This window comes from Rhinichthys klamathensis, unplaced genomic scaffold (assembly GCF_029890125.1).
Source record: "Rhinichthys klamathensis goyatoka isolate OS25496 unplaced genomic scaffold, OSU_Roscu_1.1 h1tg000033l_1, whole genome shotgun sequence".
NCBI lineage: Eukaryota > Metazoa > Chordata > Actinopteri > Cypriniformes > Leuciscidae > Rhinichthys > Rhinichthys klamathensis.
In genome coordinates, this window is record NW_026606582.1 from 1,144,993 (window position 1) to 1,172,195 (window position 27,203).

The following is a 27,203-nucleotide window of genomic DNA, read 5'->3' on the forward strand; positions in this document are numbered from 1 at the left end:
CTCTGTACCAACATAGGGTCATAAATCAGTCAAAAAGTGACACATGGTTTATGTTAACACTACTCATGTTTGATTGTTCAAAAAACACATTATTTTTCACATATTTTACATTATTACAGTACCACTCTCTCCAAGACTGTGAACAATGTTTTGAATAAGCTCCTCCTTTCGAAATATGAAATGTGCTGTGATTGGTTTGCTGGCCCAGTATGTTGTGATTGGCACCACTTGACGCGTATTCGGGAAATGTCACACCCCTTACCTACTACTCATATGAAAATATTAAGGATGGCGTTAATTTCAAACCAATGCAAGCCTGATTCAGATTTAAAAATGTTAACAAACAAGAGGATCGTCCAGAATGGAGTTCATGCATGGACTTTGCAAGCACGAATTTCACAGGACGTTTCAGAGTGGTGTTCCCTTTCGCACTGGGTCGATTGACGCTTTAGGGAACGCCTCAGGCGGGACAGGTGTCTGAAATCACTATCAAATCACAGCAATCTCATTGACCGGCGACAGCCGCTGACTTCATTAACGTGCAACCTGGAAGTATAAAAGGGCGCCTTGCAAACATGACAATCACCTTTTCGTCTTCAGGGACTGTTCTGTCTGTAAGCGCTTGAAAATCAAGTAATTATGAAATGCAAAAATATATAAATATATATAATATACATAAACTATATCAATAGCACAGCTCTAATCTACTAAATGTAGTTAAATGTGCCACGAGTCATGACATAATGTACATAATAATGTACATATACATGATGTAAAAAATGTTGTGAAAGCATTCTGTGCTTGCTGGAAGGAGTAAAAGTTTAAACTTACTCTAATGTTAAAGAGCCAGGGTTTTATGGTGTCTATCTCACTGGGTCCTTTCTTCAGGTCATACAGCACTAGATAGAGAGCCCTGGAGCTCATAAAGTGAGGGTGAAAGCCACTGCATTCTTCAGCACCTGCACAAACACAGAAAGATGAAAATCTGCAATTTCCTAATGATATTTTCCCACAATTGATTTGTTGCAAGCATTGGGTCTCATTCATCAAACACGAGCAGAACGAATTTTTGTGTAAATCGTGTGTAAAGTGGTTCTGGCGTAAATTTTCGGATTCATTAAAATGTTTGTATTTTCCAAATGTTAGTTGGTACACAAGAAATCTACACCTGCTCCAGCCACGAGTAAATAGTGCGCTTAACACCCGAACGTTTTGCTCATTAATAAGGCTGCATTTTAATTCACCTTAATCGGGTACATATTTGCACAGCATTTTGAAAAAATATTATATATAGTAATTACATACGTTTTTTTCTTATTATGAGAGCCAGTAATAGCATCTGCGATGGTGGTCCTTCTCCAGTTTAAATACTATTTTTCCGAAGTGAACTAATTCGTTTTTTGCTCTCAAGCTTAATGTCGAACCATTTTCTTCTCACTTCTGGGAATGTTCGATTAACAGGTGAAACTCCATTAACTGCATCTGTAATACGCTGCCAAGCTTCCTTTTTTTTAGGACCCGATACGCCACTATGTACGCTTGAAAATAAAACGTGGCGTTTTGAATGAACTTCTGATAATAAAACTTCAATTTCTGCATCTGAGAATTTTTTTTTTTTTCATTCGCATTCATGTCATAATATGATGCCCATATACACTCACCGGCCACTTTATTAGGTACACCTGTCCAACTGCTCGTTAACACTTAATTTCTAAGCAGCCAATCACATGGCGGCAACTCAGTGCATTTAGGCATGTAGACATGGTCAAGACAATCTCCTGCAGTTCAAACCGAGCATCAGTATGGGGAAGAAAGTTGATTTGAGTGACTTTGAACGTGGCATGATTGTTGGTGCCAGAAGGGCTGGTCTGAGTATTTCAGAAACTGCTAATCTACTGGGATTTTCACGCACAACCATCTCTAGGGTTTACAGAGAATGGTCCGAAAAAGAAAAAACATCCAGTGAGCGGCAGTTCTGTGGGCGGAAATGCCTTGTTGATGCCAGAGGTCAGAGGAGAATGGCCGGACTGGTTCGAGCTGATAGAAGGGCAACAGTGACTGAAATAACCACTCGTTACAACCGAGGTATGCAGCAAAGCATTTGTGAAGCCACAACACGCACAACCTTGAGGCGGATGGGCTACAACAGCAGAAGACTCCACCGGGTACCACTCATCTCCACTACAAATAGGAAAAAGAGGCTACAATTTGCAAGAGCTCACCAAAATTGAACAGTTGAAGACTGGAAAAAGGTTGCCTGGTCTGATGAGTCTCGATTTCTGTTGAGACATTCAGATGTTAGAGTCAGAATTTGGCGTAAACAGAATGAGAACATGGAACCATCATGCCTTGTTACCACTGTGCAGGCTGGTGGTGGTGGTGTAATGGTGTGGGGGATGTTTTCCTGGCACACTTTAGGCCCCTTAGTGCCAATTGGGCATCGTTTAAATGCCACGGCCTACCTGAGCATTGTTTCTGACCATGTCCATCCCTTTATGGCCACCATGTACCCATCCTCTGATGGCTACTTCCACCATGTCACAAAGCTCTAATCATTTCAAATTGGTTTCTTGAACATGACAATGAGTTCACTGTACTAAAATGGCCTCCACAGTCACCAGATCTCAACCCAATAGAGCATCTTTGGGATGTGGTGGAACGGGAGATTCGCATCATGGATGTGCAGCCGACAAATCTGCGGCAACTGTGTGATGCCATCATGTCAATATGGACCAAACTCCCTGAGGAATGCTTCCAGCACCTTGGTGAATCTATGCCACGAAGAATTGAGGCAGTTCTGAAGGCAAAAGGGGGTCCAACCCGTTACTAGCATGGGGTACCTAATAAAGTGGCCGGTGAGTGTAGGTGTCAGTCGGATTTAATGGGCGGGATTTATGGTAATTGAGAATGAACGTGCACGCGCATCCCATTTACGACTGATTGGAATTCATTAACACACACACACATTTCACTATCACATCTGACGTTTACGAAGTATTTGTGAATCAGGAGAAGAGTTTTCGGGAAGGTCTCTACGCGCAAATCACTCGCATATTTACTCCTATATTTACGAATGTTTCATGAATGAGACCCATTGTGTAGATGCTCACCAGATAACTCCCAAACATTCAGCTGCATGTTCCTCTTTTCTTTGTTCCTGACGGCCCAGTTTCGGACGCTGACGCCGATGGTGTGCTGATCAGATCGCCACTGAGAGCGCTTGAGTCTCATCAGCTGCTGAATCAAAGAGCTCTTCCCGCTACACGGGCTGCCCACCACAATGAGCTTCATGCGGTAATATGGGACAGCTTTCTTCAGACGCTGCTGCAAGAACCTGTAAGAACCACAGCAGTCACGGTATTGCTATTTAGAGGCAGATGGAATTTGTAATTAGTTACCCAATAGAACGACCATTCTATTGGGCAACAAAATTGAAGATGCCCCTTAGTGCAAGATGAGTCCTCAAAATGTTTTGCCCTTTTTCCCAGAAGAGAAATACTAAAAGATTTTAAAAAGTGTATTACTGCTAAAAGTTTATTTAATCAACTTTTAGAAGCACACATGTTAGGAATAGACAAGGACTACAATTTTAATTTCATGTTGTCTTTAAACTTAATAGGTAATATTATAAAACTGCACTATAAAAAAATAATTGAATGCTAAACACACGATAATGCAAATCCAGGAGTTTACATGCAGTGGTTTAAGTAAATTCATAAGAAGAAGTTCATTTCAAATTCATATTCATAAGAAGAAGAATATACTGTATATAATCAAATTCATAATCAAATATAATCAAATTCATAAGAAGAAGAATATACTGTATGAAAAATAAGATCTTATATTATCATCTGCCAATACCGACAAAACAAAACAAACAAATAAAAACAAAATAAAATGGCAATCATCAATTCTAAACAATACAGATATGGTCACTGATGTATATAAAAGCTCAATTACAAACAACATGAAGTCTTTTACTTTAAAGGGACAATATCTAAATGAGACATGCTTAGACGTAGACCTGATGATGTCTTTGGTTTTGCTTCCGATGTGTTTGAGGTCCAGCTGGAGCTGCAGTCCGTCAAGAGGGAGATCCCATAAATGAACCAGCTTTCCCATCTCATCAGGGAAAGAGCGCAAACCTTCATTCTGACTGACATCTAGAGACGTCAGGTCCTCCAACATACCAATCTGAGGAGGGATCTAAAGAACAAAAGCACAAAACACTAACTTCTCATTATTTTATAACAATTAAACCCTTCCAGGCACAAAGACAGAACACAACCACAGTGTTTCATTGAATCAGAGTGTAGTGTGAATCGTACCTCAGTGAGTTTGTTGGAGCTCAAATGGAGTTTCTCAAGTCGGGCCCACTTGTACACCGGGCCGCTCAGGTCGAGTGTGGAGATGTGATTATGACTGAACATCAGCTCTCTCAGGTTTACACTGACCCACAAAGCTGGACCCAGAAGAACACTAATGCTGTTCTTTCTCATGTCCACCGAACGCAAACTACCAGACAAAGAGACGTGTTAAAAGAGAGTGATAAAACGATATAAAAAGGAACCTTCAAGTTCAAAACAAGTAAGGCTTTATTAGCAGCATCTTTAGCCAGAGTGCAAATGATACACTTATTAAGACTTTAGGAGAGGTGATGATTGATTAGGAATTTCTGTCAGTAATTTCAGTGCACAATCTGTTGAGACACTGTTCGAGCAAAACTGTCTCATGTTAGATTGTAAAGCATAATGTTAAATCTTAGTTTACAAAAATGTGTAACGCTAACTGTAACCATGGTATTGTGGCAGAATGTTTATTTTTATTCATCTCAGGGTTTGTACAACATTTGAAAGTGAAATTCAAGCAATTTTCAAGGGCTTTCAAGCGCTTCACACGTTTCCAGCTCTTCAAAGTTCGAAATGTTTTTTTTTTTTTTTTTTTATGTAATGATTTGTAAAACGAAAAGTTTAAAGGTGTAAGAACACTAACACTTTGTAGCAAGCAAACTACCACTTCATAGCAAAAAAAACAACACTTTTATTTAAAAAAAGACATGAGATTTCCTCTAACCAGTAGATGTTGGCAGAGGAGAACTTATTGACTTATCCACTCGCTAATATTTGGAAAACAAGTCGTCACAAAGTCTCATGAAAACCAAACACTTTTCGTCAAACTGTGACTGAATTACACACAAAGCAAGTAAAGAGCGCTTCTTTTATAATCACTGAAGCAGCCGGTCAGTTCAGCATGATCTTATGGAAGAAAACTGCTACATTTAATAAGAGTAGAACATTTTGGAGGATTTAGAGGTTTTCGCAAGTTACTGTTGTTAATAAAGTATAATAATTTTATCTACAGCTCAATTAAAGCTCAGTGCTTTACTGTCAAATGTCCAATAAACAAAAATACAATATTATTAGTAACTGCACTTATTTTTTAGTAATTTTAGGATTAAATTAACTTTATGATTAAAAATCCCCCCAGCGCTGCCAAATCAGGTGCTGGTGCCACCATCTGTAGAACTGCACATACTGTTATTATTTTTACATTATAAAATGTATAAAGCATATCACAGGTGCTGTTTGTAAATCAGAAGTATGTATTGTTATTATTAAGTAAATTTGAGAGAGAGAAAACACACTTACTATGGCAAGTTCATGATTATTTCAGGAACACTTGTAAAATTGTTCATTGATAATTTAATTGTGGTTATCTTTGAGGGAAGGTGTGACAACGAACCTGTATGAAAACAAGACTGTTAATAACAACAGAAACAATAAACAGAACACGATTTTCCATCTTAGTTTTCATGAAACAACATTTAAAATGTGTAAAGTGATATATTTGATTTTATCCAATGTGAATTGATTGGATGGTGAAAAGCACCCAATATCATTTGTGGCGGCTGTTATTAATGCTGTAACTATATGTGTTAATGTGTATTATAGCAATGTTAACTGGCATTAAATTACAGCGTAAACTATTGTTAAGATTTTAGAAAGGCTGCATTATTCACAACAGTATCCTAAAACAGGTGTTTTTATTGTTAACTAAAACTAAATGTATTAAACATTGTTTTACGTTAATGAAATAAAGAAGACATAAAATACAAGTATTTAATGAATAACTTTAGCAATTTAGCAATGTTGTCTTGGCAACTAACTGAAATAAAGTTTATGAAGTTGAAGTAGTAAAATTACTAAAACAAAATTAATTAAATTATATAGAGATATAAAAAAAGCAATAAAACTGATAAATGACAAAAAAGAACACTGAAAATGCAAAAAGGTGATTAAAAATATCAATAAATACTATAATAGCATATAAATAACTGTAAAATAACACTGGTCTAAAACAATTACTAAATAGAAGTTAGCCAATAGCTCATGCAGCATAGCCAATAAGATATTCTTCAAGTTAATATATTTAGATGAAACCGTAAAATCAGGAATTTTGATTCATGTTTGCTGTGAAGAGTTGGCAGACTTACTGATTTGGTTAACAGAAGCGGTGAAAGTTTCCATCTTGAGACATTCAGTGAGGAAGTTGTCTGAAACCATTTTAACCTGATTCTTACTGACATCTAAAACTTTCAATTCAGCCAGACAGAGAGGGAGAGACAGCTCTGATATCTGATTGCTGGGGGGAAAACATAGTTTACTGTTGATTTGTGCAAAGACTTATGTATAGCCCCAAAAATGATCAGAAGAACAAATGAAAGGAATGACAGCACCCCAGCCCTCGAGAACAACCATCAGCCCATTACACACCCCTCCAGCGAGAGCTCCTCCAGTCTGCCCGTGGCCTGGCCCAGCTGGAAGGGGAAGACGGTGATCTGGTTGAAGGACAGGTTGAGCTGGCGTAAGGATGGACTGCACACAGCTGGGTCCAGCAGCAGATGTGGACCGATGCAGTTGTGTGACACATTGAGCACGCTCAGAGCCGGCAAACGCAGGAGTTCTCCGGGAAGAGACTGCAACTGGTTCCCTTGGAGATCTAGACGGGTTAGACTTCTTAAACTCTAAGGAAAAGAAAATAACTATTTTATATATGCAATTTATACAATTATAATATTACAACTGGGCCACTGTTATGCTAGTAGAAAATGTAATGACTAGTTATAGTTAATAACTCTTGTAAAAAGAAATGCACTTATTTGTACTGAATGTGCACTTGTAGTGTACTTCAAATCTTAAAAGTATACATATATATATATATGTGTTTGTATTTCTGTTTTAGTGTTCCATGTTGTTTCAGTTTACGTGGTTGTGTATTATCTTGTTCCTGGTGTTATTTTACGTGTTCCCAACTTCCCTTTGTGGATTTATTATGTAAAGGGGTCATATAATGGTGCATGCACTTTTACAAGTTGATTGTACTGAAATGTGTGTTGGCAGTGTCTGTACACAACCATCATATAATGATAAAAATCCATCCAGTGGTTATGTTTTAATCTCCTTATATGTTTTCCCCTGCCTCAAATCGAGCCGTTCGACCGTGTGACGTCACACGCTCGGAAGCCCCTCCCACGATTGTTGATTGACAGGACCGTCTCAACACAGACCCGCCCTCGCGGGTGAGATCAGCTCCATGAGAGAGCTGTCAATCATAGTCTGCGCGGACCGGCGCGGTCATTGTTGATATGCTGGAGCACTGTCTATGAGCAGAATGGCGTCTAAGCGATTGTGGTGGTCTGTTCTTGGGTGTAATAACGAACACAGTCATTTTAATGTTCCTAAATCCGAACCGCTGAAGACGCAGTGGCTGAGTTTGTTTTCGAAGGGAATATTCCCCACGAGCAACGTCAATGCGTTCATGTTTGCGCGAATCATTTCTCACCAGACTGCTTTATAGACGAGGAACAGTATAAAGCTGGACTTGCTAAGCTGCTGCTCATGAAAAATGGATCGGTAGCTGCTACCAGCTATTCGTGTTCCTGCTGAATCTCCAGAAGAACGGAAGTGAGTGTAACGTTTTATTAAACTTTATATTAATATATTAATCTTTGCAAATCGCTAGCTGCACGCTTCACAATGAATGCGTCTAAGGTTTACACTCAGGGTACATTACGGCATGTTTTCTATGTATGACGTTCTCAATATAATTCATAATCCCACGTTTATACTGAACAACGCGTTATGGTTATTGAGTTACAAATGGTGTACGCCAGAGCTCTGGTGTACGCATAGAACAGAGGGGCGGAGTCAGCAAAGCTCATAATCATTTAAAGTCATATGCACTGAAACGGCGTGCTGAAAACAGAGCTGTTTTTGACCAGGTAAAATAAGTGTTTTCTTACAATACTAATGAGAATTTTTAATTAAAGTATATTACAAACTTTTAATTTAGACCCTAAAGAATCATATTAGCTTGTACAAAAATGGCATTATATGACCCCTTTAAGACTGTTTGCACGGCAACTTTTGACAGCTTTACTGTAAATTACATTTTAAATCATTATGATAAAAAAATTGTGTGTGCTTTAAAGAAATATATTTATTTTTTTATGTAATTGACTAACAATCTAAAGCACATACACTTGATTTTAATTGTAGTGTGTTATTTGATTACATTTCAACTCACCTAAAGGATTATTAGGAACACCACACTAATACTGTGTTTGACCCCCTTTCGCCTTCAGAACTGCCTTAATTCTACGTGGCATTGATTCAACAAGGTGCTGAAAGCATTCTCACAAAGCTCCCGTTCCACCACATCCCAAAGATGCTCTATTGGGTTGAGATCTGGTGACTGTGGGGGCCATTTTAGTACAGTGAACTCATTGTCATGTTCAAGAAACCAATTTGAAATGATTCGAGCTTTGTGACATGGTGCATTATCCTGCTGGAAGTAGCCATCAGAGGATGGGTACATGGTGGCCATAAAGGGATGGACATGGTCAGAAACAATGCTCAGGTAGGCCGTGGCATTTAAATGATGCCCAATTGGCACTAAGGGGCCTAAAGTGTGCCAAGAAAACATCCCCCACACCATTACACCACCACCACCAGCCTGCACAGTGGTAACAAGGCATGATGGATCCATGTTCTCATTCTGTTTAAGCCAAATTCTGACTCTACCATCTGAATGTCTCAACAGAAATCGAGACTCATCAGACCAGGCAACATTTTTCCAGTCTTCAACTGTCCAATTTTGGTGAGCTCTTGCAAATTGTAGCCTCTGTTTCCTATTTGTAGTGGAGATGAGTGGTACCCGGTGGGGTCTTCTGCTGTTGTAGCCCATCCTCCTCAAGGTTGTGCGTGTTGTGGCTTCACAAATGCTTTTCTGCATACCTCGGTTGTAACGAGTGGTTATTTCAGTCAAAGTTGCTCTTCTATCAGCTTGAATCAGTCGGCCCATTCTCCTCTGACCTCTAGCATCAACAAGGCATTTTCGCCCACAGGACTGCCGCATACTGGATGTGTTTCCCTTTTCACACCATTCTTTGTAAACCCTAGAAATGGTTGTGCGTGAAAATCCCAGTAACTGAGCAGATTGTGAAATACTCAGACCGGCCCGTCTGGCACCAACAACCATGCCACACTCAAAATTGCTTAAATCACCTTTCTTTCCCATTCTGACATTCAGTTTGGAGTTCAGGAGATTGTCTTGACCAGGACCACTAAATGCATTGAAGCAACTGCCATGTGATTGGTTTATTAGATAATTGCATTAATGAGAAATTGAACAGGTGTTCCAAATAATCCTTTAGGTGAGTGTACTTTGAATGTACTAAACTGCAACTACCTTAAAAAATGTGTAATTACAAATATATTTAAATACATGACATACAAATTTCACTTTATGAAAATAAAGTACACTTTAACCTTACTATGACTACTTCAGTGGGTCAAAAACCTCTCTAAAATTCAGATAATTGCATGTAATATAAATTTAAACTATAATCAGTGTTATTGTATTATCTTTGATAGTACATCAAGTCAAACTAAATGAAAATGAGAAATGTTGCTTTGGCAACTAGCTGAAATCAAGGAAGTTTAAATGCTTTAAATATTTGATTTTATTTCAGTTAAGGTTTATTTTGTTTCAAGTAACCCTGACCATAATACATTTTATATAATTGCAATTAAGCGTCCGAAAACATTACATTCAGTTCACACTTACGTGTATTCTTTTAAAGTATATAATTTCCATAACATGAACTCTTTTTAAAAGTATGCTAAAGTGCACTTCTTTTTCACAAGGGAACTTAACATCATTTCATTTATGTTCTGCCTCAGATCATAGTACTAAAACCGATAGTAACTAACATGTTCACAGAAACATTGTGAATAGAATACATTGTAGAAACATTACAGAATGGGCCGTTTCATGTTAACTTTGACAACACACTAATTAAATGTTTCCACACACCTGACAGAGAACACTGGGAAACTCTGATAGACTGTTTTTGCTCAGATCAAGCCGAAGAAGGTTTTCGATCTGTCGCTTAAGAGAGCTCACATCCATCAAACAGGACAGATTGCTCAGCTCGTTCCCTGATAGGTCGAGCAGACGGATGGGGTCTTTGTCTATGGCCGGAGGAACTGCACCAGGAGTCGAGCTCTCCATGAAACCCTGCCCTGTAGAGTTAACACAACAGAAGACACATTGATCGGGTGACATTTGTCGGACTAGTTCACGTGAGCTTGTTATACAGTATGTACCTCTGGTGTTGTGAGAGTTAAAGCGCTTATACAGAGGGATGCTTGGATCTGTCTCACGATGACATCCCTGTACAAAAGATATTAAGTCAGAGATTGTTCAAATCCAAGCACCAGCCCACCAAAAGTGCATCTGTTCGATGTGGTACCTCTGAATTGGCACGTCTACGCCGACTGTGATTTCTCCAAGCAGGTTTTCTGCCCTCTTCTGGCGAATCGTTGAAAGGCAATAATCCATGTGGAGGTCCGTCACTCCCTATGGAACAGCACACTCATTCTTTCAGATAAATGATATTATGTGTAAGTGTAATTTTTCTGTTGTGAGTCAATTAACAGTACTAAATTAATAACAGGATATGCATATTGATTAATCAACAGCAATAATTTATGGCAACATTGATTCTGCATAATTCAATAATTATTAATACATCCAAACTTTTTCAGCATATCATGAGGTTGAAAAGGCAACGCAAACAAAATGACCCGCATCAAATGAAATGACTTGGTGTTTCCATGAGAATCATCTTACCGTCACTCTCCAAGTCATCAAACATGAAGACTAAGCTTTCATCTAAGGAAATGTGCGAGTCGTCACTTTCCTCGTCCGTAAAGTATCCGAATGTGCTGACATCACTCTGTAATCTACTGACTCCCGAAAACTCTTTCCTCCTCTGGAGTGACAAGATCTGTCTGGCCAAACGCTGACCTTTACCTTAAGAGACGCAGAGAAAAGATGTACCATCATCAACAGTCAGGCTAGTTATTGTCATGTAGAACTCAATTCCCCACATACTTAAAATAGTATAGTAATAGTAGTGACAAACGGATTCTCTAGAAGCCACAAGTCAAGTGACAAGTGATTTCCTTGAACTGGCACTTTCTGTGGATGGTGTAAAAACTGGTGTTCCTTTACTTATTTTAAGAAGTTTAAATAACCCCATGTTTTTTAGACAGATAATAATAATAAAAAAAGTTTGCTTAATTTGATTGAATGTGCACTTGAATGTGCCCTCAAATCTTGAAAGTATATATTTAAAACAATAAATACTTGTAGATCACATAAAATGAGTGAAATAAAAGGTCACTTAAGTGTACTTAAAGAGAGTCCAACTTGTAACAGGTATTTGCTTGCCTTGTCCAGATACCCACACTTGTGGTCTTGGCCACTTGAGAGCGTGTGCACACAACAGGAGGTAAGTGCACAAGACTGTCCCATGTCTTAAAAATGCCAAAGTGCAGAGCCCTCAATGCACACTAAACCCACACTATCTCGAATTGCTTCGGAGCTAAGCGTATCCCATCATGCATCATGTTCGTGAACTCATGTGCCCCGAAATCGCAAGATGTCGAGGACAACATTCCATTGTAATTTAAATTAATTAGATACATATAACTGTGTACATATAATTATGTTCTGTTTTGTCTGCACCTGTTCTTGTTAGTTAACCTTCATCCACCTGTGTCTAGTTAGTTCCCTCGTTTACCCTGTGTATATATTCTCCCCGTTCAGTCCAGTCCCTGTTATTGTCCGTGTCTATGTTATACACGCTGTTGGGTCCTGTTCACCTGTCTGTGTACATTAAAGCTTCGTCTGTCTGCTTCATCAGCCAAACCGTGACAGTACGCCTATTTTGTACAACATTCACAACTGTTTTTATCACTTAGCCTAATTTTAAACTATTTTAAATTTGTGTCTTCTGTTAGTTACATAGCGACTACTGGAGAAGTTTATTAAGTATATGTAGAAGTTTATTTTAAAATTCAAAGTATTGAAAATATAATAAATACAACTGTAAACACTTGCATTTTTTGCAAGATTATAAGTGTCCCATCGAGTAATCAAAAGTTCTACACACACTTGCAGTATTTACGCTTACTTGAACACTTGTGCCAAATAGAGAAAATACGTCATGCAAGTAGACAAATGGTCAAGTACAAAGACCGCAAGTGTGGGTATTTGGACAAGCTATCTCTGTTACTTCCTTGTAATTCTTTTCATAGTGTAACGGAGACCAGCTAGTAGTCGCTGTGCAAATAAACCTCACTCCTCTGATCTCAATAGGCGCTGTAGCAACAGACGCTAGGGGCTGCAGTCTTTAGCCTCTTTGTTAGAGCGCCTGACTCTCACACCGGAGACCTGGGTTCGAGGCTCGCACAGAACGGGGCAAGTAGGACCGGGTGGAGGGGTTACATTTGGTGCCGTGACCCGGATGGGAGTGAGGTTTAGGGGGGGTGAGTGTAACGGAGGCCAGCTAGTAGTCGCTGTGCGATTAAACCTCACTCCTCTGATCTCAATAGGCGCTAGCCTCTTTGTTAGAGCGCCTGACTCTCACACCAGAGACCTGGGTTCGAGGCTCGCACAGAACGGGGCAAGTAGGACCGGATGGAGGGGTTAAAATAGTCAGTAGGGGCAAACCTCCTCAGGTATCGAGAGTAGGACTCCAGGTATAAAGGACAAGGGAGAGAGGCTTGTGGGAGCAAGAGTCACATGGTGGTTTAGCTATTCAGCATGCTGTGGTTTTCCTTGAGGAACTATTAGTTCAGCACTCGTTTAAGACTGTTAAGCATAATAATATTGTTTGTATCAAGCAAACCTGCTTACTCCAATTAAGCTCCTACACATCTCTTCATGTTGGATTTTTTTTTTACCCTCATTATTTTTTATTTTATGTACTACCTCATTTGTGGATGTTATTTTTCTTTTTGTGGACTATATTTTTGCTTTGGGACCTGAGACATTACCAGAATTGCACTTTTGCCAGTACTCCTTTATTGGCGTTTGTGGACATTGCGTGTCAATTCAGGGAATTTCTTTCATGGCTGGAGTTTCAGGTTATCAAGTTCATAACCCTTGTATACCAATTGCCTTATTATTCAGTGTCCGATATCTCATCTTGTGCTTGGTAAACTGTGCATGGACCTTTATGTGAATGTTGAAAGTTGCCATACTTTAACCCTCTGGGGACCAGAAACGCGCCCGCGCGTTTTGCCGTTTTTTTTTCACATAGCAGAAAAATAGACTTAAAATACTCTGTTGATTTTGATCGTACATATAAGTGTTATACATCAATCGATCTTGTTAATTGTCTATTATTTTTCTGTATACTCACAATAAAAACAAAGTTTTGTGCTTTTTGTCAAATAAAGAAAAATAAACATGATGCGAGTTTTGCCTTCTTTCTGTCAGTGCAGTCCATTCTGAAACACGTCCGAAAAATTAACTCTAACTCTGCAAATACTTGTCATACAGGCACGAGAGATTTTTCTTTATGAAGCTTGAATTCTCTTCTTTTCAATGATGTAATTTATATAAAAAACAAATATTCTCAGTTTATGTAATCTGTACGAAAAGAGAGTGCTGTCAGATTTTTTTCCCCCAGCTCATTACACTTCATTACGCGTTAATCTGACACGCCCACGGAGGACGCGCGCTATTCAAACGCAAATGTTGAGGCAAGCCATGACAATGCCCACATCAGCCGTTCCACCGCAGCGGTAAAATGTGTGGTGTATTTGCTGCCTTTTACCGCCAAGAGGCGCTACAATCATAGACTCTAAAAAGAGTTTGTTTATTCTCTCTAATGCGTAATCTGCTGCCGCACCGCACTGATTCAGAGCGATTGAAAGCTGGTAGCAGATGAATTCAACAAGTGAAACGTATAGTTAAAATAATTCATAATCACAATACTGAAATTAGGCTACTGAAATGAAATTGAATAAATAATGAAAAAGTAAAACATTGCAATAAAAACATTTACAGACGTACAGACGATAGCTCAGTGGTTAACGCAACAACACGAGCTTCGAGGAGCTTCAATCGACTCGAGATCGAATCTCAATGTAGCATACATGTTGTTAACTGATGTTGGCCAACAGCGTTTATATTTAACCTTCTTGATGCTTAAATAGCTAACTGTTTATAACTGTTTACTTATTTAAAGTCAAGAGTTTTGTTTAATTATTATTACAACATAAATTTGCTACATTCCTGTAGAACCGCAGCCGCTGCACAAACGACAAAAACTGATGAAGGAAGATTGTCAGCCGATTGCATCAGAAAATGAAAATGAAGAAGCTCGTCTTTAGTCTGCTAAATTATTGTGTAATGTAAAAGAACACTAAAATTACTTAAGTTTGAAACCAAGTTCGAACATTTCAAGGTTTAAATAAAGTGTCGGGACAGTTTTTTTAATTTAAAACAGGGTTGCATCGGGTTTAGAGTTTATTTCTTTTGCGATGCAAAATAAGAAACACTAGGCTAATCTTATTCTTGCGACATTTTAAATTTGTATTGCCAAAGAAATGACAGCTATATTAAACAATTAAAACAGTAGGCCTACAAAACGAAAATTGTCCAAAGCAACATAATTAAATTAAAACATGCGTTTTTCTTTGCCTCTCTCGCGCTGAATCTCTTTTTAACAAGTTTATTTAGTCTCCCTCGCTCTCCATATGAAAGAGGAACATTAACACCTATGCCTATTGTCCTGCGCGCTCGATACAGCACTGAACTGTCCCTCCAACCCCCCACAGGCTATCGGAGTCTGAGGCTGACTTAACACAAAGAGAAGTCGCAATTCACACTTAAATCGCTATTCTAGACAGTGTTGATAATGAAGGAATTAAATGATTTAGTTACATGTAGCCTAGTGATATTTCTATCATAAAAGTTTATTACTAAATATTTCATTATTTCAGTAATTGATGAAATAAAACTGGTTTGGGCCAGCTTTTTCCAAGCAAAACTAAATATAATCTGAAAAAAACGCATGTTAATTTGTTTTCATGAACAAAATGTTCAACTCAATATTAAAGTCTACATGGATCTTTGGATCCTTTCAACCAGGCATGCAATTTGTAAATTAAGTTTTTTATTTTTTATTTTTTTATTCAAATAAATATCGAACCACGGTGCTTTGTGGTAATGCTGCTAAATTAAATAACATGTATTGAATAATTATGAACTTAAATGAAACAATATCGCAACATTTCGACAAATACATTATTTGATCTGTTTTTACATTTTAATTCAGGGCGATTTAGCCTGCTACATTTAATTAGAGCGAGATTTTCACCCTTGTCATTTTCTCATTGGGAAGCGCTTACAGGCTACATGTTTGAGTACATCCTCTGTACCTCTCGTTTTCATATGGATTACATAATCAGATAACATTTATTAGCCAGAATATTTAGACATTTAAAGGCTTTAGACAGAGCCGATTTCTTATAGTGACTGAGCTGAAGTGGCTTCGGTTCATTTTTGTGACGCGCAGTTCCCGGAGACAGAGACGACAGATAAACTGTTTTTGTCGTTAGCAAAAGTTCGAATAAAACCCGACTTTAGAAAAATGCATAGGGCCACTCGGCGTGGTCTGCCAAAACACTTAATTATAAACTTCAATATTTCATTCAAAATAATCTCAACACGCTTTGTAAAATTTTGAAAAGCCGTGCATGCATTAAGGCCACTTGAACTAATGAACAACTGAAACGCTGGTTTTGATTTTATTGTTTGTCGTTGTTTAAACGTGCTTGTTGCATATCTCTATTTTATATTTGATATGGTCTATTGGTGAAGTAGCCTATAGCATTGATTACTGTGGAGGGAGGGGTGTGGGGATTCAAATAATTCAGCAGAAGCAGGGATGTTTAGACCAGAAGGAAATCCCCGTCCCCCCTGGCAAATCACACTTTACTTAAAACCATGTTTTTAAAAACTCTAGGTTGTAGGGAATCAAAATAATAATGATAATAATAGGCCTATTAAAAAATAATATATATATATAGGCTATATATGTAAAATTACTTTTTTTACAGAACTGCTTTTGAAATTACGATTGGTAGCCTCGTACGATTGGTACAGATGCAACGTCGTTGTGTTCGATACTATTGTTCCTAGTGTAAAATGGAAATGCATGGTAATTTTATTTTATAAATATAACCAAAAAACTGTATGGCGTAACAGAGTTTTAGAGCTAGACAAATCTCTCTGCATTAATAAATATAAAATTTGCAGTAGACCATGTTTGATCGGGATTTGAACCCGTGTCATCTTGATGATGAACCGTAAGTTCTACCGCTCGGCTATTAATTTCCTCACTGAGAAATGCCCAAACGTTTGTTTCTCACATGAGCGAGAAAACGTTTTGTCGTTAGCCTGTGTGAGTGTAGGCCTACTTTAGCCTACATGAATAAAAGTAGACCTTTTACAGTTTTAAAAGATGATATCTTATCTGTATGACCAACAATTACGCAGTAAGTTCTTTTAGCTGTTATGAGAAAAATAAATCCAAATGAACGCGCCGCCGCGTTTGTCAAACTCTAATTCAACATGCCAGAATAAAGCCAGATTTTAGAATAATGCATAGCCACTCGGCGTGGTGTGCCAAAATACCCTAATTATAAACTTCAATATTTCATTCAAAACCATCTCAAAACGCTTTGTGACATTTTAAAAAGCCGTGAATGTATTAAGGCCACTGGAACCAGGATCGTAACTGAAACGCGCTGCATGTCTCAATACAGGAGCGCTGGTTCAGATTGTATTGTTTGTTGTTTAAACGTGCATGTTGCATATTTAAAAATATTTGTTTAAAAATAAATGTTTGTTGTAGGCTTATTTGTAAATTACCATAACTTGTAGAATTTCATCCTTACTGTTGTTAATTGACATTAGCCCCACTTACGTTTTGATAAATGTCCCTTTGCGCCACCTGGCGGTCATTTCGCGAGCGACTTTGAAATGCGACTGGTTTATTTTTATTGTATTGGTCTACTTTAAAAAATAATACTTTATAAGACATTTATGGGAAAAGACTATTTTCTTTTCAAGATGTTTCCAACTGTAACTTTGAACCAATTCTGTAGAATGGCCCATATAGCATTTGACCAGGATTTGTTTCCAGGTATGACTAAAAATGTGCTTTTGGCTTTCATTTATATTTTGATTGTTTGTATATATATATATATATATGTGTGTGTTTGTGTGTGTGTGTGTGTGTGTGTATATATATATATATATATATATATATATATACACATGTAGGTTATATATATATACAAGAAAGAATGCAATGACAAAATATATATATATATATATATATACATGTAGGCTATATATATATATACAAGAAAGAATGCAATGACAATATATATATATATATATATATATATATATATATATATATATATATATATATATATATATATATATATATATTGTCCTTACATTCTTTCTTGTGTGACACCCCTGAATGAAAGGCTCATTATTATGCAGGGTCACTGTCTGAGAACCACTTAATTATTCATGATAGGGGTTGGGCCGTTCCGCCCATCCGCATATTGCCTTGGCAAACAAAAAAATGTTTTTCACAATTTAAAACAATCTATTGTTTTATGTGAATGATTAGGAAGGATGATTTTCAGATCATTTTGAAGCAAATACTCTAGGCAACAACGTACATTAGTCAAAAGTCTTGTGGACTCATATTTAGTATGTTTTTTGTGTCCTTATTTCAAAAACTTTATTTTTTAGTTTTTTCAATAACCACGCATAAACAATATTCTCTCAAAAATACAAACATGTACATACATGTTGCTCACACATTATGGTAGACCTGTTTGTGCTAAATAGAGTTTAATTTCACCTGTGCCATTAATATGTTTATAAGCAACTGAAAAAAGCACAAATGTCAGAGCATGTCAAAACATCCAAAGGGCCCCAAAAACACTCTGGTCCCCAGAGGGTTAATGAGGGTTCAAATGTTTAGGCATTGTAAGTATGTGGTACATATTTCATGTTGTTGTAGTGCCGTACGTGTTCCTTTCCTAATAATAACTAATTTGAAAGCATTTGGATGTTTACCCTCCCCTTTTGTTTTCTTATGAAATATTTGAAGATTTTATTTAGGCCAAGTGCTACACACTTTTTTTTTTTAACAAACTTAAGTACACTTTTAAATAGTTTGTACATGTCAAATAAAAAGTTTTACTTTAAAGCTGCAGTCCGTAACTTTTTTGGGTTAAAAATTATCCAAAATAAATTTGAGCAAGTACATAACCAGCTAGTGTTCAAAACTCTCTTCTTGCCTTCGCTCGATTCAAAACAGTAAGCTTGTAATAATGTTTTTAATTCCAGTGGTACTGGTGGATTTCCGCGGGAGATTCGAGCATGTCTTTGCGTCATTACGTCACATCTGTACACATAAAGAAGAGTCTCGGCTAGTAGGCTATATTGCGTGTGAGGATGTTGGAGGTGGAGATTTATAGCCTTTTCTAACAGCACTTGATATAATTAAACGTATTAATTTGATTGCGGTTCCAGAAAGGTTCAAAGGACAATCACCGGTAACAACTGGAGATTCACCCGCTGTAAAATGCAAAAGACTTCGGACTTCGGAGTGGCTACAGAAAAAAAGAGAACGCAACCGGACCCATGCGAAAACAAGGACAAATATCAGAAGGGCTTTTGAAAGGTGGCGTGTACTCCGTGTTTTGAAGGGGTTCAAAACTGACGCAGAGACGGCTTTTTCAGGTAAGACATTAGCGATCGTTAGATTTAATCGGCGCGATTTACTGCAATGCTTTTTTTCCCTTGTTCAGACATTTTCTGGTGAAAATTCTTATGTTGGTCATACTTCCAAAAAGAATAATCTGTGATTCTGAATGCCAGTATCCACACCGGCGTGGTGACTGACAGCCGCACACTCTCCTCAAAAATTGGATTCATCCGCGCTGTGCCATGCCGAGGTACAACCCACGTAAAGTCGATAATTCTGCGAATAACTGCAATTGCACATTTCGAACAGAGGAAATGTCGCACATTGGCGAAAAAAAGGGAAAACTACGGACTGCAGCTTTAAAGTTCATTTTAAATTATTATAATTTTTAAATTATACTTTTGTCATGCCTTAATAAAGGTCACTTACTTTGATATGTTGACTAACAAACTAAAGCACATGTTAAGTACTTGATTATGAATTTAACTGTAATTATTTAAAAGTAATATACTTTTAAATGTATTAAACTGCAACTTCATCCTTAAAGGTGCAGTCTGTAAGAATGACTAGTGGACAAAATGGGTACTGCAGTCCAATTCTAAATACCGGAGATCGTGGTTTCTCCCCCCACCTGCTCCTCAGACTGGACGGCACTCACACGGGTTGCCAGTTTTAGCACACTCAACAGGAACGAGCGCGATGGACGGTGAAAATTGGCAAATAGGCAACGAGCAGTATCACAGACCAAAACAAAAACAAACATACCACCCTGGAAACGCACATTTCAAAGTAAAATAACTGGCTGTAGAAGTGTTTTTGAAAGAAACAAGTATGCGAACTTAGCATGTTTCCTCAATATATGCAAACATATGATGGTATTTTTAAGCTTTAGTAGAGTGAAAAATTTACATACAGCACCTTTAAGTTTCAATAGAAATTAAAATATATTTTAGTTGACCATAATTGCTTGTGAGTACATTCGGCAGTAAACTTTGACCATATTTCAAAGACGACAGAAGTAATTATGAAAATTTACTTAAGACCTACTTAAGTGGTTCAAAATCCCTCTAAAGTTCAGCAATTTGCATTTAATCTAATTTAATTTTAATTATATTTCATAAATAAAATTTATATTTAACTGCAAATAATTTAAGTTTCATTCTACTCGACTGTAGCTGACGCTTTGACACAGCTCACTGACATGATTGCTCGAGCCACGGAAAAGCTGAATATTGACTGGCCAGAAGAACTCAGGATGTTCAGCGCTTCCCGAGTGGCTCTCACTCCTGCTCAGCGTGTAGAAGCTGCCATTCATCAACGATCTTCACATCAAGGTGTCAAGATTGTGGAAGCAGCTACTCAGCACGACTTCACCAGCCTCATTGGTTCAGTGGAGCAGGGCTATGCTTGCATCCCGGCAAATAAGTACACCTCTCACCCTGGATCTCTCGGAGTAAGATCTCTCCCACTGAAGGAGCCTGCTAAGGTTGGTGAGACGTTGAGTCCATCACCTCTGTGCTTCAGCAGTCTAGTAGGGTAATTCAGCAACACTACCGGCCTTCAGCAACACAGAGCCGTCTCTGATTCGTTTGTCAGGAAGCAAAGGGCCAAAATGCCAAAGCATATTCGCCTTTCTCTGAGCTCCCCTCCAGAGCCAGACCTGTCAGACTCGCCGCAAGACCTGCTTTCGTCGACAGTAGGCTGGTTGTACGGTCAGTAAAGCAAAATACTTCCATGCGCAATTTTGTTCTTGGTTGCTGGAAGCCGTGCATCATGTCTGATTTCATAAATGTGTCAGACGAGGGTTGTGCCCCCAAGAATTATGCTTTCTTCCCTCAGTGGGGATTCAAACATGAGGTCCACTGTTTCCTGGGGATGTGAAATGTTTTCCCCCGCAGTGGAGCCCTGAATTCAGACATGTGCATCCGAGAACCTCTCATCTTGGGCGTTGTCCATAGGAGATGCAGAAGGCTTTAGATGCAGAGTGCCAAGAGTGATGCAGAGTGTAGCCCTACGGTACAGTACAGTAATTATTTCCGTTCCGATTGTCAGAAGTTGTAAATGGTACCAAAATACTGAACCATACCATACCACTTTTTTGGGACCCTTCTGTTGAGGTACATAGCACAGTAGTCCAGTACTAAAGGGTGGAGCTAGACTCACTGCAGAACGTTGATTGGTTGACAGAGAATCGTCACTTGCGCGTGCAACAAGGGGAATCACAACGTCATTTTTTAATACAGTTGAAATACAATACTACTGTTATTACGAAATGTAGTTTTAAGATTTTTCAGGTGAGAATGTAGTTGTTTAAAGCTCAAATCTGTGGTTTCATTATAAAGTTAGCGCCTATTTGAAAATTTGATTCACCGGGTGCTCCGCGCTCATTAACCCTGCCTGGAACAGCCTTACCCTGGCTAGTCCTTATTAGAGATGTCTCTAAACATTAGATATAATTCGTCTTGTGTGTATTTAACGGGCGATCTTTGGTCCCAGGCAGATCTTGTTGGCTGAAGGCAAAGTGAAGTTCATAACTTTATATATTTAGGCTATTTTACTTTACTGTTGTAGCCTACAGCGTTGACTTTGTGTGTTTGACTGAATTGTTCCTTAAAGGAGAACCCCGGTCAATTTTAACATTGAGCTCATTTTTTTGTACATTTGGAGTGCTGTCAGTACAGACAAAAACGACAAAAATCGGTGTTGCCTACACCTTGTTATCCTCTTTTTAAAATTTGCACCCTGTTGACTTCAATGGGGCAAGTTCTAAACCTGCTTTTAGCCTCTTAACAACTTTAATATGTCATTACAAGTGTACAGCCATGTGAGTGGTGTTATTAAGAGTGACCACGGTCAATCTGACTTCAGTAGATGTGCAAGATATTAATAAAAATGATGTTAATTCAGCCAGCTCACATACCTGTATTTCCTTCCTGTTTTCGTTCGAAGTCCACAGTAGTCAATTGTCGAGTTTGCGCGCGCGATCATTAGTTATATTAGTTACCAATGATCGCCAGCGCGAAGTCAGTGGATATTATGGATCCGCTGATAGACGCCTGCTTTTAAACGCTCCCGTGTGTATCTGTGTAAGCGCTTGGTGAAGGCGTCAAAGATGTCATTGTTGATCATTGTAGCCAATCAGAGACATATGTTGAGCGCATGAACACAATGGCCAATCACAGACATATATGTTGAGCGCGTGAACACAATGGCCAATCAGAGACATATACACTCACCTAAAGGATTATTAGGAACACCTGTTCAATTTCTCATTATTGCAATTATCTAATCAACCAATCACATGGCAGTTGCTTCAATGCATTTAGGGGTGTGGTCCTGGTCAAGACAATCTCCTGAACTCCAAACTGAATGTCAGAATGGGAAAGAAAGGCGATATAAGCAATATTGAGCGTGGCATGGTTGTTGGTGCCAGACGGGTCGGTCTGAGTATTTCACAATCTGCTCAGTTACTGGGATTTTCACGCACAACCATTTCTAGGGTTTACAAAGAATGGTGTGAAAAGGGAAAAACATCCAGTATGCGGCAGTCCTGTGGGAGAAAATGCCTTGTTGATGCTAGAGGTCAGAGGAGAATGGGCCGACTGATTCAAGCTGATAGAAGAGCAACTTTGACTGAAATAACCACTCGTTACAACCGAGGTATGCAGTAAAGCATTTGTGAAGCCACAACACGCACAACCTTGAGGCGGATGGGCTACAACAGCAGAAGACCCCACCGGGTACCATTCATCTCCACTACAAATAGGAAAAAGAGGCTACAATTTGCAAGAGCTCACCAAAATTGGACAGTTGAAGACTGAAAAAATGTTGCCTGGTCTGATGAGTCTCGATTTCTGTTGAGACATTCAGATGGTAGAGTCAGAATTTGGCGTAAACAGAATGAGAACATGGATCCATCATGCCTTGTTACCACTGTGCAGGCTGGTGGTGGTGTAATGGTGTGGGGGATGTTTTCTTGGCGCACTTTAGGCCCCTTAGTGCCAATTGGGCATCGTTTAAATGCCACGGCCTACCTGAGCATTGTTTCTGACCATGTCCATCCCTTTATGGCCACCATGTACCCACCCTCTGATGGCTACTTCCAGCAGGATAATGCACCATGTCACAAAGCTCGAATCATTTCAAATTGGTTTCTTGAACATGACAATGAGTTCACTGTACTAAAATTGCCCCCACAGTCACCAGATCTCAACCCAATAGAGCATCTTTGGGATGTGGTGGAACGGGAGTTTCGTGCCCTGGATGTGCATCCCACAAATCTCCATCAACTGCAAGATGCTATCCTATCAATATGGGCCAACATTTCTAAAGAATGCTTTCAGCACCTTGTTGAATCAATGCCACATAGAATTAAGGCAGTTCTGAAGGCGAAAGGGGGTCAAACACAGTATTAGTATGGTGTTCCTAATAATCCTTTAGGTGAGTGTATGTTGAGAGCAACAACACAATGGCCAATCACAGACACATATGTTGAGCGTGTCAACACAATAGCCAATCAGAGGCGTTTATGAATCAGTTCAACAGCGCTCAAAATGCTAGAGGGAAATGCTGGTATCGTCACATTTTTTTTTTATTTCAGTACCGTCTTTTTTACAACTCTACGTATAAGTATATTGGTTGAATCGTCATATACTGATGATTCAACCAGGAGCCTGGTTTGTCAAGTCAAGTCACATTTATTTATATAGCGCTTTTTAAAATACAGATTGTTTCAAAGCAGCTTTACAATGATAACAGGAAAATAATGCAACAAAGTTTGTTTCCAGAAGAAAATAACGCCTTAGTCCAGCTTAAGTAAGTTCAGTGATGTTTAATTTTTTTTGGAAAAAGTTATTAATTTAGTTCATTTGTATATAGCCGCTCTGGAGAAAACAGTGATGTCATCGTCCAGCTCAGTTCAGTTCTCATATAATGGTGTCAATGCAGGCTGATCAATAATTTAGTTAAATGTCCCCAACTAAGCAAGCCAAAAGCCAAAGGCGACAAAGGTGAAAAAAGGCGACAGTGGCAAGGAACCAAAACTCCATCAGGTGACAGAATGGAGAAAAACACCTTGGGAGAAGGTTTGTTACAGTGGATCTGAAAGTTACTTATTTCCATATTCAGATCATCCTGAGACACAAGACGTTTCTCAGGTTCGTGTTTGGAAGTAAAGAGTATCAATATCGACCATCAGCAGCACCCAGGGGTGTTCTCATAGTGTCAGCTACCAAAGTAGCATCTTGCTCCCAACTCAGGGATATCTTATATGCGTAATCCAGACATTTTTGGTTGTTCTAGTGAATAAAATTGTTGCCCTTTTTTAAAACCTTTTTTTTTTCCTTTCTCAAAGCAGAACTTACATAGAAATCTCTATTGAAGAAAATTCGTATAGCGAATAATGACCCCAGAATATATTTGTCAAATACATGCCAAACTTCAAACAACATTAGGCATTGCCAGATCATGTGAATAGACTCACTGTTCTTGTTGCTTGTTGGAGATTGAGTCCTGCACTCAGAGAGCAGAGCACTGAGCCACGTCGCCTTCATCTGTCCGAGGCGGAAGCTCCCGAGGCACAGGGCGCTGTTGGTGCGGTCCAGGCCCAAACGCCTGAGCAGGAGCGTGACCTCAGGGTCCTCACCCCTCCTGACACACACGCTCAGAGCTCCACGCAACTGCTGCTCATGAACACCTGCAGAAACCAGCAGCTCCAGCAAGGCCAGAGGAGCCCCCCGATCACACACCTGAACAAACACAGCAACATCTTCAGTGCTAGGAATGACAATAAAGATCCGGTTATAATGTTAGTCAAGCTTTCTTGAACAACGGTTGTGGAATGAGAGCAAGTGGATGCTGTACACTGGTGGTGTTTGAGGAGAGACCCCCTGATATGATTGTAAAGCGATTTGGGTGTACTGTAGTAGTACATAGTAAAGCTAATTGAGATCCATCCATCATCAAATTCCATCCATCCATCCATCCATCGTCCATCAGTCGATCGTTAATCATTCATTCATCCATCCATCCATCCATCCATTGATCATCAAATTCCATCCATCGTCCATCAATCGATCGTTCATCATTCAGCCATCCATCCATCATCTCTAACCATCCATCCATCCATCGATCATCCATCCATCGATCATCCATCCATCCATCCGTCCATCAGTCGATCGTTCATCATTCATCCATCCATCCATCGTCCATCAGTCGATCGTTCATCATTCATCCATCCATCCATCCATCCATCCATCGTCCATCAGTCGATCGTTCATCATTCATCCATCCATCCATTGATCAGCAAATTCCATCCATCCATCGTCCATCAATCGATCGTTCATCATTCAGCTATCCATCCATCATCTCTAACCATCCATCCATCCATCAGTCCATCAATTGATCGTTCATCGATCATCCATCCATCCTCTCTAACATCCATCCATCCATTAATCGATCGTTCATTGATCATCCATCCATCCATCCTCTCTAACCATCCATACATTCATCAATTGATCGTTCATCGATCACCCATCCATCCATCCATCCTCTCTAACCATCCATACATTCATCAATCGATAATTCATCGATCATCCATCCATCCTCTTTAACCATCCATACATTTATCAATCGATCGTTCATCGATCATCCATCCATCCATCCATCCTCTCTAACCATCCATACATTCATCAATTGATCGTTCATCGATCATCCATCCATCCATCCTCTCTAACCATCCATACATTCATCAATCGATAATTCATCGATCATCCATCCATCCATCCTCTTTAACCATCCATACATTTATCAATCGATAATTCATCGATCATCCATCCATCCATCCTCTTTAACCATCCATACATTTATCAATCGATCTTTCATCGATCATCCATCCATCCATCCTCTCTAACCATCCATACATTTATCAATCGATCGTTCATCGATCATCCATCCATCCATCCATCCTCTCTAACCATCCATACATTTATCAATCGATCGTTCATCGATCATCCATCCATCCATCCTCTCTAACCATCCATACATTCATCAATCGATAATTCATCGATCATCCATCCATCCATCCTCTCTAACCATCCATACATTCAGCAATCGATAATTCATCGATCATCCATCCATCCATCCATCCTCTTTAACCATCCATACATTTATCAATCGATCGTTCATCAATCATCCATCCATCCATCCTCTCTAACCATCCATACATTTATCAATCAATCGTTCATCGATCATCCATCCATCCATCCATCCTCTCTAACCATCCATACATTTATCAATCGATCGTTCATCGATCATCCATCCATCCATCCTCTCTAACATCCATACATTCATCAATCGATCGTTCATCGATCATCGATCATCCATCCATCCTCTCTAACCATCCATACATTCATCAATTGATCGTTCATCGATCATCCATCCATCCATCCATCCTCTCTAACCATCCATACATTCATCAATTGATCGTTCATCGATCATCCATCCATCCATCCATCCATCCATCCATCCTCTCTAACCATCCATACATTTATCAATCGATCGTTCATCCATCCATCCATCCTCTCTAACCATCCATACATTCATCAATCGATCGTTCATCGATCATCCATCCATCCATCCATCCTCTCTAACCATCCATACATTCATCAATCGATCGTTCATCCATCCATCCATCCTCTCTAACCATCCATACATTCATCAATCGATCGTTCATCGATCATCCATCCATCCATCCATCCTCTCTAACCATCCATACATTCATCAATCGATCGTTCATCGATCATCCATCCATCCATCCATCCATCCTCTCTAACCATCCATACATTCATCAATCGATCGTTCATCATTCATCCATCCATCCATTGATCATCAAATTCCATCCATCCATCCATCGTCCATCAATCGATCGTTCATCATTCAGCCATCCATCCATCATCTCTAACCATCCATCCATCCATCGATCATCCATCCATCCATCATCCATCAATCGATCGTTCATCATTCAGCCATCCATCCATCA

The 27,203-nt window shown here is 39.0% G+C and overlaps 1 protein-coding gene across 1 annotated transcript in view; it reads right to left on the bottom strand.

Annotated features, from left to right (window-relative positions):
- Window positions 1-27,203, bottom strand: part of lrrk2 (leucine-rich repeat kinase 2) — an 89,434-nt gene that overhangs the window by 39,673 nt on the left and 22,558 nt on the right. Inside the window, exons 19-30 of the mRNA XM_056245722.1 lie at window positions 24,648-24,912; window positions 11,197-11,379; window positions 10,817-10,923; window positions 10,671-10,737; window positions 10,378-10,586; window positions 6,774-7,024; window positions 6,494-6,642; window positions 5,649-5,742; window positions 4,329-4,515; window positions 4,025-4,206; window positions 3,111-3,334; window positions 832-959 (exon numbers count right to left, since the gene is read on the bottom strand). Of these exons, the coding sequence (XP_056101697.1) occupies window positions 832-959; window positions 3,111-3,334; window positions 4,025-4,206; window positions 4,329-4,515; window positions 5,649-5,742; window positions 6,494-6,642; window positions 6,774-7,024; window positions 10,378-10,586; window positions 10,671-10,737; window positions 10,817-10,923; window positions 11,197-11,379; window positions 24,648-24,912 (2,046 nt within the window). The remainder of the gene's footprint in view (window positions 1-831; window positions 960-3,110; window positions 3,335-4,024; window positions 4,207-4,328; window positions 4,516-5,648; window positions 5,743-6,493; window positions 6,643-6,773; window positions 7,025-10,377; window positions 10,587-10,670; window positions 10,738-10,816; window positions 10,924-11,196; window positions 11,380-24,647; window positions 24,913-27,203) is intronic.